We start from the raw sequence: 19,043 nt of genomic DNA on the forward strand, positions 1-19,043 counted from the left end.
ATCTACTGTCTATTCAATAGCCAATTAATTTTTAATTTACGTCTAAAAATTAATTTTAAAAAATATTTTAAAAATAATTTCTAAATTGAGACAAAAAGTTTCATTAGAAAACATTTATTTTTTTTTGCTAATAATTTTCATATTTCTATTGCATTACTTAATATGTATACAAATATGATTTAATTGCTAATAATATACATTTATTTAAAAAGTTTAAAAAAAATTATTTAACAGTTATATTAATAACATAACTATATAAACGGCTAGTTTCAAAAATAAAAGTTTATTTTTCAGTTTAGACTAATATAATATATATTTTAATAAACACATGTGTATTCAATGATATTCATTGGTATTTTTTTACCAATAAAAATACAAATAATTTAATTGTATAGAAATTATGATTTATGATTTAAACATAATTGTATAACTACTGGGACTAATTGAATCGCCATTATTAGGATCGGCATCAAAACCCTGATAACTGTCCAAAACAATGTCATAGTTTTGTGTCGACTGTAGAAATCGGGTCAAAACTAGGAACAGGTCAGCGATGGCCAACTTTTCGCCTAAACATACACGACGTCCGACACCGAAAGGTATGTAAGCTGTTTGTTGTAAACGGTTTATCATATAATGGTTGTCACTGTCGAGGAAGCGCTCGGGTATAAAGTCATTAGGATTTGTCCAATACTTGTTGCTATCGTTTCTCAATATAAATCCCTGATAGACAGATACTTTCACATTTTTCGGTATAATATAATCACCTAAAATATATATATACATATATATTGTAAAAAAATACTTTACGGTTAAAAAAATAGTTGTTTTTTTAAAAAATAAAAATAAAAACCTATTTTACTGCCGACTATAGCCTTATGAACCAATCCTAGTGGAGAAACATTTCTAAATCTTAGTGATTCCGATATGAATGCCATTACATAATGCAATCGTTGTCTATCGTCAAGTGTTGGCAATCGGTCACCGATTTTATCGGAAATTTCTTTACGTAATTTTTTCTGTACCATTAGATCATTGGCTAAAAACAATAGCATCCATTGAAATGTATTATAGGATGTATCCGTACCGGCGATTAACATATCAAATACAGTCAAACCGATCTTATCATCCGTTAGATACTTAGCCACAGATTGTTTGCTATCTCCCACTCCCTCTCCCTGTCCCACATCCCGGAGCAGTGCATTATTTTTAGCCGCAATCAGTGTATCGCAAAAATCACGTTCAATACACGGATCGTAATCCAAATAATGATTTTTTAGTTTTTCAATCATTAGTTCGCGAATTTTATGGAAATTTTCTACAATTTTATCAATCAATTTATAGTTTAAACATTTCATTAGTTTGGAATATTCCCAGAAAAATAATGATATTCCCGTTTCGATTAATATATCTTTAAATACATGTTTGATTAATTGAAATTCTTGATCATGGATATTATAACTGTGGTATTTTAAATTAAAAAAATATATAAATAATTAATTAAATTTTAATAATAATAAATTATTAACAAATATATATATATATTTTAAAAATAATAAATACTTTTCATTGAAAGCACTATTAGCCATAATGTTTAAAAATGTTAGATATATATAATCTGATGGTTTTATTGGTTTGTTTGGACCAATAGTTTTCAACATTGTTTCCACTGTTTTATCGACACAATCGACGACTACGTTAACCAATCGTTCATTGTTTGAATATTTTCTAATTTTTTTGAATATTTATTATTATTATTAAAATAGATATTTTACAAAAGTTTTGTTATTATTAAAAAATACAATAATAATTAAATCAATATATTAAAATTAATAGACACTCATACTTAGCGGCCGCGTGCACAACATTTCTACGCGTTTCCCAATTGGGTCCGTAATCAGCCATTATGACACCATCACCTATTAATCTAACTAAACATATATATATTTAATTAGTTTTGTTTTGTTAATTAGTTTTGTTTTTATCAAATTACCAATTATTATAATAATATTATTAAATAATAAATTATTAAAATACTAATAGAATAATATAATAATAAATTTTAAATAAATTATATATTAATAATTTATTTTAAAATAAAAAACAACTATACTAAGAAAATAATAATAATAATAATAATAATAGTAATTAATTATTATTAATAATAATAATAATAATAATAATAATAAAAATAATTAATTACTAATAATAATAATAATAATAATAATAATAAAAATAATAATAATTAATTAATAATAATAATAATAATAATAATAATTATTATTATTATTATTATTATTATTATTATTATTATTATTATTATACCTAAAAATGTTTCTTGAGTCCTTCCCGTAAAATCTAATTTATTGAATACATCTCTAGCTATGACCGGATCGGTAACAATAATTTGTGGACTGTTTCCCAAATATACGGTAAATATTGGACCATATTTTTTGGCCAATTTTCTCATAATATAATCCCAATGATGTTTACTTCTAAAATCTATAAGTTTTTTCAACAAAAAATAAATAAATAAATAAATAAATGCTTTAGAATTTAAAAAAAATAAAATAATAATAATAATATTTAATTCAAATAGTTTATTATTATACAAACTTAAATAATTGCCGATCAATGGTAATGGGAATGGACCGGGAGGTAGACTATAGTATTGGTAATAAAATTTTGCCAAATAGTAGACCAAATAACCAATTAGTAGACTTGTTATTGTTGTCCATATATCTGATATAATCAATGAATATAATTGTCTCAATACAGACATATTTTATGTTAGTATTAATAGTATTAAAGTTTTTGAAAATATGAAAATTATTTAATGTATTTTTTTAAAATTATTTTTTCTTTTTTTATAGTAAGTGTTTCCAACATCACAAGTAATAAAATAATTTACTAATACTAAAGAATAAAAATAAATAAATAAAACTATTTATTATTTTTTTTAAAAAAATGTTAAATTTATGATTACTTAGAAATTTTTACTTTAAATACTTTTTTTAAAACATATAATATATACATATATTGTATTAATATAAAAAACAACATAATCATTTATAATATTGAATAAATCAAAAATTTTCAATATGTCATAGTCATCAATAAATACAAGTATTATTTATCAAAAAATAAAAAAACTAAATTAATATTTTAATTTATTTATTTCTAATATATTTATTTAATTCAAAAATTTTATTTAACAAAAATATTTTCAATTTCTATATATTAATAATAATAATCATTAATATAACAATTATATATATATATTTATATTTTTATAAAAAAAATAATATATTCTATATTAGATATAAAAAAATATGATAGTCACAAATTTTTTGTTAGAAATATATATATATATATATATTAATTATTAATTATATTAATCATAAAAATAAAATGATATAATAATCATAATTTATTTATGAATTTAATTAAATAACTGCTATATCAGCTGATGATCTGACAATTATATATATATATATATATATACTAAACTAATATTTTAATTTAATTTATTGGTCCTATTGTATAAACAGTATATATATTTATTAATATATATAGATAAAAACTAAGTATAAATTAATAAATTATATCAACAAATAGGTTTATTTTGCTAATAAAAAATACATTAATTTTAATAATAATAAACAGCGCTTATAATTATAATAATATATACTTTAGAAGTATATAATAGTATATAAAATACATTTATTGTAATTTAAATGATTATAACTTTAGTTTTTTTTGTTGAAAAAATTAGTAGTTATATGAATAACTACTATACTATAACTAATATTAGAAAATTTTTCATAAAATAATAGATTAATTTATATATATATATATATATTTACTTTTAAAATAATAATAATGCTAATACAAAAAAAATTATTTTTAATAATAATATTATTAGTCAAAACAATAAAAATAATAATAACAAAAATAAAACAAATATATAAATAGATAAATACTAGAAAATAAATGTTGTTTTTATTGTCTATTCAATAATAAGAATAATTTATATAAAATTATATTTTGATTATAATTTTTTTTAATAAAATAAAACATCGATATAAAAAAATTAAGTATTTATAATAAAAAAAATAATTAAAAAAATACAATATCATTGATTAAATTATTAATATTAAAATAAATTGTTTTATTTTGTAATGTTTTTTTTTAGTTTTTTTTAGTAAACTAATTAGTTATATCCAAAATTTATTATCATTTAGATATTACTTAATTAAATACATTAATCAAATTAATTATTTATTTAAAAATAAAACAAAATGTTTATACCATTTGAACAATAATATGTTTTATCAATTGCTTAAAAAAAATTATTGTTATTTATTTGTGATCGGTTTTGTATATTAACTTAACTGTCGATATTTATTTATTTTTTTTTAAAATTAGTAGAAAATACAGTTTTAGATATTTACTATATATTAGATATAGTGATACTTTATTTTATTATTATGTTTTGACAGATAATCCTTAACTTTTTTTTTTAAACACATCATATATTTGTAAGTAAATCATTAGTACAATATATTGTACATCAGTATATATATATAATCATTTTAGCCATAACTTCATTGATTGATTAGAAAAAAATATTAAAAATGTTTTTATATAACATTTTAATCAATATCTATTGATATATATACTGTATATATCGTATGGATAACAATAACAATTGTTGGAAACCGTTGATGAAGTAAATATTATTACAAATGATTACATTTCTATGAAAATCACTGATTATAGTGACTGTTATGACAACAACAACAACACACGTGTGGATAATAATAATAACACGCGATTCACGTGCTTTTTGGCCCAAATGTCGGTTCAATACTATAACAAAACAGCGTTTAACTAATCATCCAATTGATTCATTCAACTGAAAAATATTTACAAATGTAATAATTGTAATAAATTCATGAAAACTCAGTCACAATTTTGTTTTGTCATAAAAAAGCTAAACATTTAAATATTAAATATGTTTGCGATTACAGCGATTGTGACAAATGTTTTACTAGAAATTTAAAAGATTTAAATCAACATAAGTCTAGAGTTCACTTAAAACAATATAATGTTTAAATGTTGTAATAAATTATTTGCAAATTATTATTCACTTAAAAATCATCAAAAAAAAATAAAATCAAATAATAATAATATAAAAAAATCAAATACATTATAAATTTGATATCAATTCATTGCGATATAAAACAGTTGCCATAATAAAGTCATTATAATTATAAATTTAATTAATTCATTACATTATTTATAAGTATATTAACATTATATTCAATATCTATTAATATATTTTAAAGTTTCGAAATTATATATATATATTTGTAAAAAATATTTATTTTTAAAAATAATAATATTAACAATAATTTTGTTAGAAAAGTTTTTTCTTATATTTATATATTATAGTTATTAACAATTATTTTATATTTAAATTATATATATATATATATATATATTATATAGGTAAACTATATAAACATTAAAATGTTTTACAATATACCCTTTAAATACAGATATTAATAAATAATGTTAATAATACTAATAATAATAAACAGGTTTTTTAAAGGGTTTAACACTATAATCATAAATAAATTGATAACCTTTTACTTGTTTTATATGACTTGAAATATCTATCAATTAGTTGAATTTTTTTTTTAGTAATAATAATAATAAATATAATAATATAAAAAAAAATCTATTTAAAAAAATTATTTATACTATAAATTGTATAGTAATTATACAGTAATTATGATTTAGATTTAAACATAATTGTATAACTACTGGGACTAATTGAATCGGTATTACAAGGATCGGCATCAAAACCCTGATGACTGTCCAAAACTATGTCATAGTTTTGTGTCGACTGTAGAAATCGGGTCAAAACTAGAAACAGTTCAGCGATGGCCATCTTTTCGCCTAAACATATACGACGTCCGACACCAAAGGGTATGAAAGCCGGTTGTTGTGAACGGGTTATCATATAATTGTTGTCACTGTCGAGGAAGCGCTCGGGTATGAAGTCATTAGGATTTGTCCAATACTTGTTGCTGTCGTTTCTCAATACAAATCCCTGATAGACACAAACTGACATATTTTTCGGTATCATATATTCACCTAAAATATATATATATATATATATAGATTTAAAAAATATACTATATTAAAAAATTTGTTAATTTTTAAAAATAAAACAATAAAAACCTATTTTACTGTCGACTATAGTCTTATGAGGCAAACCTATTGGACCAATATTTCTAAATCTTAATGTTTCCGATATGAATGCCATTACATAATGACATCGATGTCTATCGTCAAGTGTTGGCAATCGATCACCAATTTTATCTGAAATTTCTTTACGTAATTTTTTCTGTACTATTAAATCATTGGATAAAAACAATAGTAGCCATTGAAATGTATTATATGATGTATCGATTCCGGCAAAAAATATATCAAACACAGCCAAACCGAGCTTATCATCCGTTAGATACTTAGCCAACGATTGTTTGCTACCTTTCCCTCCCACCTCCCGGAGCAGTGCATTATTTTTAGCCGCAATCAGTGTATCGCAAAAATCTCGTTCAATACTCGGATCGTAATCTTTATAATGATTTTTTAGTTTTTTAATCATTAGTTCATGAATTTCATCGAAATGTTTAGTTAAGTTACGAAACATTTTATAGTAAATCCATTGAATTAGTTTTGGATATTCCCAGAAAAATAATTGAATTCCCGATTCAGTTAACATATCATTCAAAACGTATTTGAATTTTTTAAATTCTGGATTATCTATATTATAACTAACATATTTTTTAAATTGATAAAACAACTAATTATTAAGTTAATAAAAATATTTTTCATACTTTTCATTGAAAGCACTATTAGCCATAATATTTAAAAATGTTAGATATATATAATTTGATGGTTCAATGGGTTTGTTTGGACCAATAGTTTTCAACATTGTTTCCACTGTTTTATCGACACAATCGACGACTACGTTAACCAATCGTTCATTGTTTGAATATTTTCTGATAATTTATTTTTAAAAATAATATATGTTTTATAAAAGTTATGTTATTTAAGAGAAATTTAAAAAACTATACGAAAAAATTAATAAACACGTACTTAACTGCCGCGTGCGCAACAAGTCTACGCGTTTGCCAATTGGGTCCGCAATCAGCCATTATGACACCATCACCTATTATACTAACTAAATTTAAATATTTATTATTAATTAATTATTATTAATTAATTAGTAGTAATTAATATTAATTAGTAGTAATTAGTAGTAATTAGTAGTAATTAATATTAATTAATATTAATTAGTAGTAATTAGTAGTAATTAGTAGTAATTAGTAGTAATTAGTAGTAATTAATATTAATTAGTAGTAATTAGTAGTAATTATTATTAATACCTAAATATGATTGAGTCCTTCCCGCAAAATCTGATTTATTGAATACATCTCTAGCTATGACCGGATCGGTGATCACTATTTGCGGACTGTTTCCCAAATATACGGTAAATATTGGACCATATTTTTTGGCCAATTTTCTCATAGTATAATCCCAATGATGTTTAGTTTTAAAATCTAACAATTTTTGTTTTTAAACAAAACAGCAACAAAAAATTGACAAATAGATCAAATAAATTTTTTTTTTAAATTTAGATTAAAATAATAATAAGTGAAAAATATTATTTTTACTAAAACCTAATAAATTGCCGATCAATGGTAATGGAAATGGACCGGAAGGTAGACTATAATATTGGTAATAAAATTTTGCCAAATAGTAGACCAAATAACCAATTAGTAGACTTATAATTGTTGTCCATATATCTGATATAAAAATCAATAAAAATAATTGTCTCAATACAGACATATTTATTGTGTATATTATTATTAACACTGTATTAAGTTTAAAATAATTTTTTTGATAAATTTTTTTTTTATTATTATTATGAAAGTTGTTTTTAATAATACTTGATTATTATTAAAATTTTATAAATACTTTAAATACTTATATATTGTTTATTAGATATTAAATTTATTAAAAAATAATAGTCATTAATAAAAATTTTTTCTAAAGTAACCGGCTTAAAGTCTCTTACACTCGCTCCCCCACCCCTCCCCCCAAAAAATATGCACCCATAGTTTCAATGTATTTGAGGCAAATAGATGATCAAATAGAAAGTTTCTAGAAATTTTCTTTTTTTTTTGTATAAATTTCAATAGAAATTTATTTGTATTTTTTAAACAATGGCATTGCAAGACAAAAAACATGTTATTAACATTATACATATATTATATACATAGTATTATTTTTTTTTTAAAAAACCAATTTATCATGATATGATATTTGTAAAAAAGTTAGTAAAAAAATTCAAAAAACGTAGATTAATAAATAAAATATATAAAAAAACATGTTATTAACATTATACATATATTATATATATATATAAAATAGGAAAAATACATAGTATTATTTTTTTTTAAAAAAAAACCAACTTATCATGATATGATATTTGTAAAAAAGTTAGTAAAAAAATTCAAAAAACGTAGATTAATAAAAAAAATTTATAAAAAACATGTTATTAACATTATACATATATTATATATATAAAATAGGAAAAATACATAGTATTTAATTATGACTTTGTATAATCCAGTAAAATAAAATGTACTTTATATGTTATAGAAATTTTAAAACTATTATATATTATGTTTTTTTTTATTTTTAAAAACTACCATAAAATATTTAGTAAAAATATAATTACTAGAAAATGCATTATTATTATTATTTGCGTTGTTTATCAAAGTTAAAATAATAAAATAATTTTAATTAAAAAAATAAAATAAAATTCAATAATAGAAAAAATTAATAATAATAATTAAAATCTATATTTATTATTAAAAAAAATGGTTTACTTTACTTATATTAATTCTTTTAGCACTGTATGGCCAAATTGGTCATGTATTATATATATATTATATTATTATATAATATTATATATATATATATATTTATTTATACTGTATAATACGCTGTTAGTTAGTTTTTTATTTATCAATGGTATTAATGGGGAAAAAAATAAGGACCGGGAGGTAGACTAATAATATTTTTGTTAATAAAATTGTGCAAAAAATTTGTAGACCACATAACCTTATTAGTAGTAGACTTATTATTGTTGTCCCATATATATCGTATATAATCAATAAAAAAAATAATTGTATCAATACAGACATATTGTGCATATTGTTATTATTATTATTATTATTATTATTATTATTATTAATAATTAGCTAAGTTTAAATTATATTTTATGTTTCCAGTTTATTCCTACCCAACCCGCTCCCACCCAACACACCCTTACTCCCCACTAATGCACCCTTGGTTTCAATTTTATTTTTTAAAGGTATAGTTACACTGTGTAACATAGTTTATATACTAAGTTATGTTTATTACTTTAATATTGAATTTTTTAGTGTTTTATTTGTTGGAAAAATAATTGCTGTATCAGCTAATGATATGACAATTAATATTATATGACTGTATATACAATATATTTTTTATACTTAAAATTATTATTTTTATAGAAATATTACAAAATAATAATATTATTTTTTTAAATCAAGTTTTTATTATAGAATATTTCAATAAAAAAAAATTTAAAAAATTTTATTAAAAACATAAACTAATAAATTTTCTAATAATAAAAGCATTAATAATTATTATACATAATATAATACTAAAACAGCTAATGATATGACAATTATTATGTACTGTACTGTATATACAATATATTTTTTATACTTAAAATTATTATTTTTATAGAAATATTACAAAATAATAATATTTAAAAAAATCAAGTTTTCATTATAGAATATTTCAATAAAAAAATTTTTAAAAAAATTGTAAAAAATAGACTAATAAATTTTCAAATAATAAAATTACATTTAAGTAATTAATTTTATGTAGAAATATGTTTCTACAAAAGCATTAATAATTAAATACATAATATAATACTAAAACATAGAAATATTTTTTTTATTATATTTAATTTAATTTACTATTATTATAATGAGAAAAATATAATTTAAAACAATAAAATATATATAAAATATAAAGAAAATAATACAATAATCTTATATTTAATTATTTATTTAACTATTTATAATTATTTTGTAAATAAAATGCACTTTTTCTGTACAAAAATCGCTTTTATAACATAAAAATTCATGATTTTTTTTTGCTTAAAAATCTTATAAATTATAGCATAATTAACTCAAAAAAAACAAACATTTTTCTAAATATTTTCTAAATTATTTAATATTACTTAATTAAAAACATTTATCAAATTAATTAATTATTTATTTAAAAATAATAATAAAATTGTTTATACATTTCAATGATAAAGTGTCAATTGTAAAATTATTGTATATTTAATTTATAGATACCCTTAAAATAAAGTATTAATAAATAATTTTAATAATAATAATAATAATAATATAATAACAAAACAGGTTTTAAAAAAGGTTTAACACAAAAATCATATATAAAATGATATCCTATTTCTGGTTTCATGTGATTTCAAATGTATGATCAAAACAAAACACGTGTTTTTTATATTTTAATAATTTTTGTTTTTGTTTAATGAAACAGTAATGGAGTTGATATTAAATACTGATTTTAATCAAAAATTATGAAAATTAAATAAAAATTGAAAAAATTATCATTAAATTTTAAACAAATTACTAACAATTGCTAGTAGTAGATAAAGGTGCTGATTGACCTTTGGACCCTTGACCTTTACATGTACATGGTACTGCGCATAAATGACGTCCATTAATTCAATGGGTCTCACACATAAAACGTTGCAATATTTTTTGCCCCCTATCGCGGGTACTCACATAAATTACGACCCAAAAATTTTCGCCCCCTATTTCGGGTACTTACATAAAAAACGTAAAATTTTTCGCCCCCCTTTTAAAATATCTAACGTACCACGTGACCATTTCGATAACCACGTGGTATAACCATCGCGCGATAATTGAATTAAATTTAATTAAATACAACTAAATTAAATTTAATTTAGTTGTATTTAATTTCGTTGAATTTAATTTTGTTGATTTTAATTTAGTTGTATTTAATTTCGTTGAATTTAATTTTGTTGATTTTAATTTAGTTGTATTTAATTTTGTTGAATTTAATTTTATTTAAATTCAGTTTATTAAATTTCAAATAATTTAATAAATAATTTAATATACAATTAGGATTTCATATAAATAAATAATGTAAACATTGGTTTATTTACATTTATACAATGGTTTGTTTACATGTAACCATTGGTTTGTTTACATGTAAACATTGGTTTGTTTACATCTATTCAATGGTTTGTTTACATCTAAACACTTGATTGTTTACATCTATTCAATGGTTTGTTTACATCTAAACACTTGTTTGTTTACATGCAAAAAATAAATAAATTTTACATTTTTTAAAAACTAATAAATTAAATAATCTAAATAAAATGTATAAAATAAATCATTCAATTCAGATAATGATTTAACACCAGTAAAATTAACTTTACCCGTACGGGAGATGTTTGCTTTTTTCTTGTCACCGTAGTTAATGATCAATAATGGAAACCTCTGAGGTTGATAATAGGCCCGAATACCAATAAATGATCCATAGTCCGCCAGATTTATTGATCGGTTAAGTGCAAAAGTAGCCACCATATTAGTTACCGTAACATTGTTTAGTTGGACATCAAAACCGAGCTTTTGAATCATACGCGCAAATCTTCTTATGGCTATTCTACCGTTATCAACTGAATTAGTCCCAATACATATTAATTTTCCCGATTGATATAACATAATTGTTGCCTTTGGTTTTCTTAAGCGCACAATTAAGCGAACAAATTTTTTATTATCATACACACAATTATTCAAACAATTTGTAATTTTTCGTAAATTCAATACTTTATTAAAATTAAACAAATTAGCAGTCATAGATACATTAGTAATTTGTAAATCATTATTTGTTAACATTTTTATTCATAAGAATATTAAGACTACTGCTAAGAGGTAAACTTGTTGGACGTTTGATGGGCATAGGGTGAATACCACATACGTCATTCCCAGTGTTTTCTGTAGACGCAATACCTGTGCTGGTTGAAACCGGAATTTCAGGCCAAGACCACACTTCATCGAAATAGCTTTTAGTTTTAATTCCAGGTGGCGTTGGAAGAAGCGATCGTGTATTTTGCTGATGATTGACAAATTTTGATGTTTTATCCGCGATGTCGTCAATTTGTTTAAGAATATTGTCTTTTTCGTTAAACAGTAGTTCCAGCTCTTTATATCGCAAATTCACCAAATTATTTTTGCTGTAGTTGCGGTGAAAAATTGATACACTATTGTTGTGATTGTCTGTAACAAATTGAAGTGAGCCAAAGGACACATTGACGGTACCAACTTTTTTCTCTTTAAACACAATTTCTCGTATAAGATTAAAAAAGTCGTCGGATTGAATTACCAGCAGATCATCAAACATTTTACCATCTTTTAGGTCGGTTATGATAATATAAAAAAGTGTTGAATTCAAATGTAAAACACATTTTACTGATACTACTCTTTTGAAATTATTAGTAGTACTAAGAGTTAGAAAAAAACCAGAAACTTCTGTGTGAGACATTTTCAATGGTAAAATAAAAGTTAACTACTGTATTTATATACAAAGTAAATAAATGTTGATGTAATTAAAACTTATTTTTATTGGTTATAAATACAATGATATATGCATTTATTATGTTAACTCAATAGTGATTGGTTCTGATTCCAAGTCCATTGACTCTTCAGGTACTATTTCCTGAATAGGTGTAATCGTTGACTCAATAGCTACAAATTTATTCCATATCCAAGGTTTTAATTTAATTATGTGTTTAATATCCATTCTAGTTAGTATCATTGCAGCTATTTTCAGTTGTTTTTGATAAAGTATTGTCAGTTTTAAATATGGGTCTCTAGTGATGTATAGCTCATTATTTTTCTCATTACGATAACCACTATTTCGTTGTTTTAGTTTTCCCACGAGCCATAAATATTGATCTAATTTTAGACAAACACTCAATAATGGTCTATAACTAGGGCTATGCTGAGTTATTTTAATTAATTGTATTACACTATTTTTATTTTTAACAGCAACTAATTTAATGACTTTAGCGTAGCCATCACAACCGGGAATTATTTTAGTGCTCATTATAGTACTATTATACTTGATGAGAGATATACTACATCAACATTAATTAGTCTTATATAGTAGTTAAAAATAAATAACAGTATATAAGTAGCATTATATATAAGACTGTAAAAGTAAAAGTCAAAAGCAATACAAATAACAATCAAAATGTCTACAAGTATTGTTGATACGCCTAAAAGAGTTTTTAACTATGAGCACGTTTACACTCATATTATTACAAATAAAAAATCTAATTTCAAAAAAGTTATTCGATTGAGTAAATCAGAAGACCAAATGCGTGTGGATATACGACTGGCTTTTGCTAATGAAGATGAGAAATTACAATATACGAAACGCGGTGTTAACTTAAATGTGGACGAGTTTCGTCATCTAATTGAAGATATTAAAGCAAAAGGGATTGATGGCAATATTGAAGACATTGGAGATATTGATAGGACTATTAAGTTCAAGAAAGATGATAAAGGTTTTTACAACATTATTGTTGTAAAATGCCTCTTAACATATGCTAGTGTTAGTTTGACGTCATATGAGATCAAAAATATAATTATACTTAATGATGAAATATTTAAAATGTATACTAATAATTAAATAAAGAGATTTAAATTTCATCAATGTTTATTTTATTGAGTTTCACTGTCATAAAAGCAAATGTGTTTTTCAAGTAAGTGTTTAGTTGCTTTAAAATGACTAAAGTGTATGGTCGCGATAGTTTTGATCGTTATGGTGACGACTTGTGTGGACTAATAATAAAACACTTACCTGCAAAAAGTAAAGTTACTTTACTTACTGTTAGTAAACAATGGCAACGAATGATATTTACAAATCAACAAACACTCAGAATTGCTGAGTTTGATGATGAATGGGATGTAGACCACAATAGTATAAGTCTTTGGTCAGATGGTTATCGAGAATCATTACAAAAAGTATCACAAGATTTTAAGCAAATCAAACTATTGGAATTTGATGTGTTTTATCGATTTAATGAGACGTTTTTTAATTCGTTTCGTCATTTGAAGCAAATTAATATTTATACGGCCGTTCAATGCTTAGCAATAGAGAATGTTCGGGGGATACTTCGTCAAAACTTTCCAGAACGGATAAAAGCTATACGTTATATGAACACAATTAATTTCAAGAATATGAATCAGTTTATTGAGTTTATTAATAAATTCGGTTCTAAAGCCATTGAATTACACGTAGGTGGATCAGTTGATAGAAATACTGTATGTAACCATTTGGCGACTCTACCTCAACTAAAAGTTCTCAGTGTGGATCAAAAGTTATGTCAAGGAAATTGGAAGTCAATTATAAATAATCAAAATATCACTAATTTAAGATTGAATTTTGTCGACTTTTACAACGCCATAGAACTGTACAATGTTATGCCTACTACACCAAATAAAATTCAGTTTACATTAAATTCATCACACAATATTGAGATGTATGACGATTATAAGATGGTTCGGTACTCATTGAAAATGCTTTTCATAAAAGGACACTTCTTGTCACCGTTTGATTTTGTCAACTCAGGATTCAAATGTCTTTATGTTAGAAAATTTAAATTATTTATTGCTCACAGAATGCTAGAGCCGTTTTGTATAAATATATTTAAGACAAAAATGATGGATATTTGTGAAACCGTTATACTCAACACAAGTATAAACATATATTTAAATGTTGACAAATATCTAAAGCCGCTAATAATGAAACCAAATATAACCACATACGTTTTAATGGAATACGGGTTTAATCAACGATTATTTGATTTATTGGTACTTAAAGCTGAGACTTACCCCGACAAAACAATTACTGTATCAATGTTTGGACCTCCATTGAATAAATACTGTAAAAATAATTTAATTATATATACTTATACTAAATTAATTAAAGACAATATTGTAATTACATAAATAAATTTATTGAATAAAAAAATTAATGTGATTGATAATAATTATTTAGCCATTTCCATAATAAATTGCATTTATTTGAAGCGCAGCGCAGGAGTTTTCGATCGGGAACAATTCTATTGTGAAAATGACACGGGAGACCACCATAAAATTGTTTAAGTTTTGAATAGTTGGGACATTTGTATTCATTGAGATTAATATACGGTATTTTCCATAAGTCCAATATAATTGCCAATTGTTGGTTTTTTATGGCCAAATATGGTTTATCGTGTGATTTAATTTTATGATACATCATATATATCACTTGATTAGGTTCGAGAGATGAGTTGTGAGTGATATCGGTGTTGTGGGCTCTCAATGAAAAGCCAAACAGATTGTTAGCCAAATATAAATTAGTTATACGGTCTTTAAGGTCCATATCAACAAAGCGAAGGTCTGTGTCACACAGTTCACACTGTTTAAGTGTATGTGATAACACACATACTTCCCGCGGATAAAACACGCCATCAACAGTGAAACCCTGTGCATCCATAACACCGCATATTTGATTAATTTTTTCCATTACTTACTAAAAAATTATGTCTTTCCGTACGAAAATTACTAAAGTTTAAGTAGTTTAGCAATTTTAGCAACTCTTCCAAGTCTTTTATATCATTTAATTGCTTGCCTTCTTCTATAAAGTATTTTTTAATTTCCTTTGAAAAATATGTTGACGGTTCAACCAAATATGGCGCGTGTAGATTTGCGTCACTCAAAACTATCAATAGTTTTTCGTCATATAGTTTCTCCATTTGTTTATAAACCACTCTATACTGACGTATATCTTTATACAAATGTGATAAGCTACAGCTGCCATCTGTATAACATATCTGCCAACTTATCATTAATATCACTACTGAAAGTAAATATTTTACAAAAGTTATCAAAGTTCGCGCCATTGAAATAATTTGATAGAAAAAATACACAATATTTTCCACATGTAGTTGAGTATACACTTTGAAAATTAATAGTGTTATAGAACCAACCACTACTACTGTTGTCTTTTATAAAGTTTATGATTTCTTTGTGTAGTGGGGGTAAGCCAAATGAATCAAAATAAACTACACTGTTATTATATTTATATATTGCAACCCAATGTTCTCCTGGTTGATTAGCTTTATCTGTATTTACAATTAATCCACTGTTATTAGGTATAGTATTAGGTAATTCATCTCTAGGATAGGTGCCATAATACTTGATACAGCTACGAAAATATTTATTTATTTCTAATGTATTCATGAAAAGTCTTTAACAGCAAATCGGTTTTTCTGTATTTCAATTAAACTATCGTATTCACAATATATTAAAGCAGTTATTTGTTCGGCTAAAGGGTAATTAAATTTTAATTCAATTCTAAGTCCACCTCTTTGTAATGGAGATACATAACCACTTTTTGCAACGCCATCTGATAGGTCAGGTATGAAATTAAATGCAAATATTGAAAAACCTTCGGCAAATTCATCTTTTGTAATGTCACAAGTAGTATGGCTCAGCTGATTACTAACTTCAAATAAACTAAAGTATTCTCTAATATATTTATCATTTTGAAAGTCAGGTGTATACGGTTTATGCGGGTACTGTTGACCATTTAAATAACAAGCAATATGCCGTAAACTATAGTGTTTAAAATAAAATGGATTAAGTGTTTGAGAGCCGTTATAAGCATCATTACTAACAAATGATATATACAGCTTCCTAGGTAGAACACCACTCTCAACATTATTCAAACAATAATCAATACTATCCTTTGGTATAGTACATGTTTTTACTTCACGGCGGGTAATAAAATATAGTGCAGGTTTATCTTCTTCAAGCATTTTATTATGTGCTAGTACTACTTGTGAATGAACAATTGACCGATGAATATAAAGTCTAGTATCTATAATGTTAACTTTTGGAACAATAGATTTATCATACATTAAGTAGAAATCGGGAGAGTTTGGATGTATTTTTATATTAATAGTTACACCACCTATTAGTGATTTTAATTGTTGAGATAAATCCAAATGTAATTTTCCATACAATTCAATATGACGGCTAACTGCTAGTTTTTTACCTTTTGGTGATAACCGTTTTTGTCGCTCTAAGTTATGATCATTAAATGGGTAACTATCTTTAACCCACATTGATGTTTGCATATGTGTTGACTTTGATTGAGAAGATGTATTAAGTAATGCATCAAAATAAGCAATATATGGATAATTTATAGATGAACTGGTGATAGTTGTTTGACCTATTTTTACATCTATTTGTTTTATAAATGAGTTTAATAAATAATTAACGGGTGATATTTTTTTCCAATCGTCAGCCGTAATATCGGGTGATTCAGTTTTAGTTAACTCAATTTGCAAACATAGGTACAATTCAGATTTATTTAAATTGATATATTCATTGATTCCAGTAGTTATTTCAAATTCAATGGGTGAATCAGCTTTTATTGTAGTTAGCGGTCTGTGATCTGTTTGTATATCTTTTTCAATCATTAATTGAGTTGGAGGGACACCAAATATATCCAACTCCGGTAAAGTCATTAAAGACGACAATGGATGAATAGTAGTCATTATATTAGTGTTGGTTTTCTTCCTGATTTACGACTACGTTTACGTCTTTTATATACTTTTTTAGTGACTTTACGTTTAGATTTATTTATTCTGCGCTTGCGTCTTCTTCTTCTAATACCCATACCTCTTTGACGCTTCATTGTACTGAGTTTATCACTTACGTCACTGAGTACTGTATCAGCAGTTTTAAGTAATTGGTTTTTACTGGCGTCACCTAGTGATTTACCTCTTAATACTTCACTACCTATACCTTGAAATGCTTCCCAACCTTGTTTTGCTATATATTTTAGTGCTGGTTGTATGTGTTTAAAAATTTTACCAAATATACCATTACCACCTTGATATCTGTGACCACTATATACTACTATACCGTTACCGGCTTGCGATTTATAATAATCAATGTATGGGTTATCCATCTTTTATACTTTTTTAATATGTAAAGTCAATGTAACTCTACCGAATTTAAATGGTATAGGTCTTCCACTGTCGTCTCTTATATAGATTTTAATTGTGTCAAATTGATTTAGTCTAACGGGTCTGTATTGTGGTGTCTCATAATTTAAGTGCACTGTATCACCAAATTTAGATTTACGTGGTATTTCAACTACACGTAGCAATGGTGCAAATGTGTCACCAACAAGAGATGGATATACAATATCAGTGTATAAGTATAATAAATGATATCCACCAGATATTTCTACTGGATGATGAGCTTTCACTTCATCATTTGTATATACATTATTAACTGTATAATCATTAATTGCATTTTCAGTATTATAATAATTATAGTAATTATTTCTATTTTTAAGTCCTAACAAACATTCAATCTCATCACCCAAGTTAACAAATACTCTAACAGAGTCTTCAAGTTTCCCACATATTAATGTAACGTAATTATTTACTTCATTATATATCAGCTTTGGAGGTACTATTCCTTTAAATTTAGCCAATATACTGTTTATTTCCACTAATTAAATTTGATGGTCGTTCATAAAAAAACCGGCTTTAATTGTATAAATATTGGAGTCATTATTGTAGATATTACCCATCTCATCATATAACGATACTTTATAGTCATTTAAAATATTATACCATGATTTTGTATATGATATTTCTGTTATACCAACTAACCAATCAGTATATTTTGGTATACTTGTCAATAAATCATTTTGTGGATCAAATTTCATTACAGCACCTAATTTAGTTCGGAAATCGCTTAATGTATTGTCAC

At 23.9% G+C, this 19,043-nt stretch overlaps 3 protein-coding genes across 3 annotated transcripts; all 3 read right to left on the minus strand.

The window, feature by feature from the left end:
- Positions 1-405: 405 nt before the first annotated feature.
- On the minus strand, positions 406-2,782 carry LOC128960823 (farnesoate epoxidase-like). The gene is made up of 6 exons (XM_054306960.1): positions 2,617-2,782; positions 2,326-2,502; positions 1,847-1,931; positions 1,564-1,728; positions 854-1,461; positions 406-767 (listed from the first exon to the last, which is right to left on the minus strand). The coding sequence occupies exons 1-6, from the start codon at positions 2,780-2,782 to the stop codon at positions 406-408; spliced, it is 1,563 nt and encodes a 520-aa protein (XP_054162935.1).
- A 3,015-nt stretch (positions 2,783-5,797) lies between these two features.
- Positions 5,798-11,921, minus strand: LOC128960824 (steroid 17-alpha-hydroxylase/17,20 lyase-like). The gene is made up of 4 exons (XM_054306961.1): positions 11,636-11,921; positions 7,464-7,637; positions 6,253-6,648; positions 5,798-6,165 (listed from the first exon to the last, which is right to left on the minus strand). Exons 1-4 carry the CDS (start codon positions 11,919-11,921, stop codon positions 5,798-5,800), a joined length of 1,224 nt encoding a protein of 407 aa, XP_054162936.1.
- Positions 11,922-16,486: 4,565 nt separating this feature from the next.
- Positions 16,487-17,812, minus strand: LOC128960825 (uncharacterized protein F54H12.2-like). Its single transcript, XM_054306962.1, has one exon. It carries the CDS (start codon positions 17,810-17,812, stop codon positions 16,487-16,489), a length of 1,326 nt encoding a protein of 441 aa, XP_054162937.1.
- Positions 17,813-19,043: the final 1,231 nt, after the last annotated feature.

This window comes from Oppia nitens, unplaced genomic scaffold (assembly GCF_028296485.1).
Source record: "Oppia nitens isolate AA-2021 unplaced genomic scaffold, nextdenovo-longstitch-racon4-pilon3 scaffold58_pilon_pilon_pilon, whole genome shotgun sequence".
Taxonomy (NCBI): Eukaryota; Metazoa; Arthropoda; class Arachnida; order Sarcoptiformes; family Oppiidae; genus Oppia; species Oppia nitens.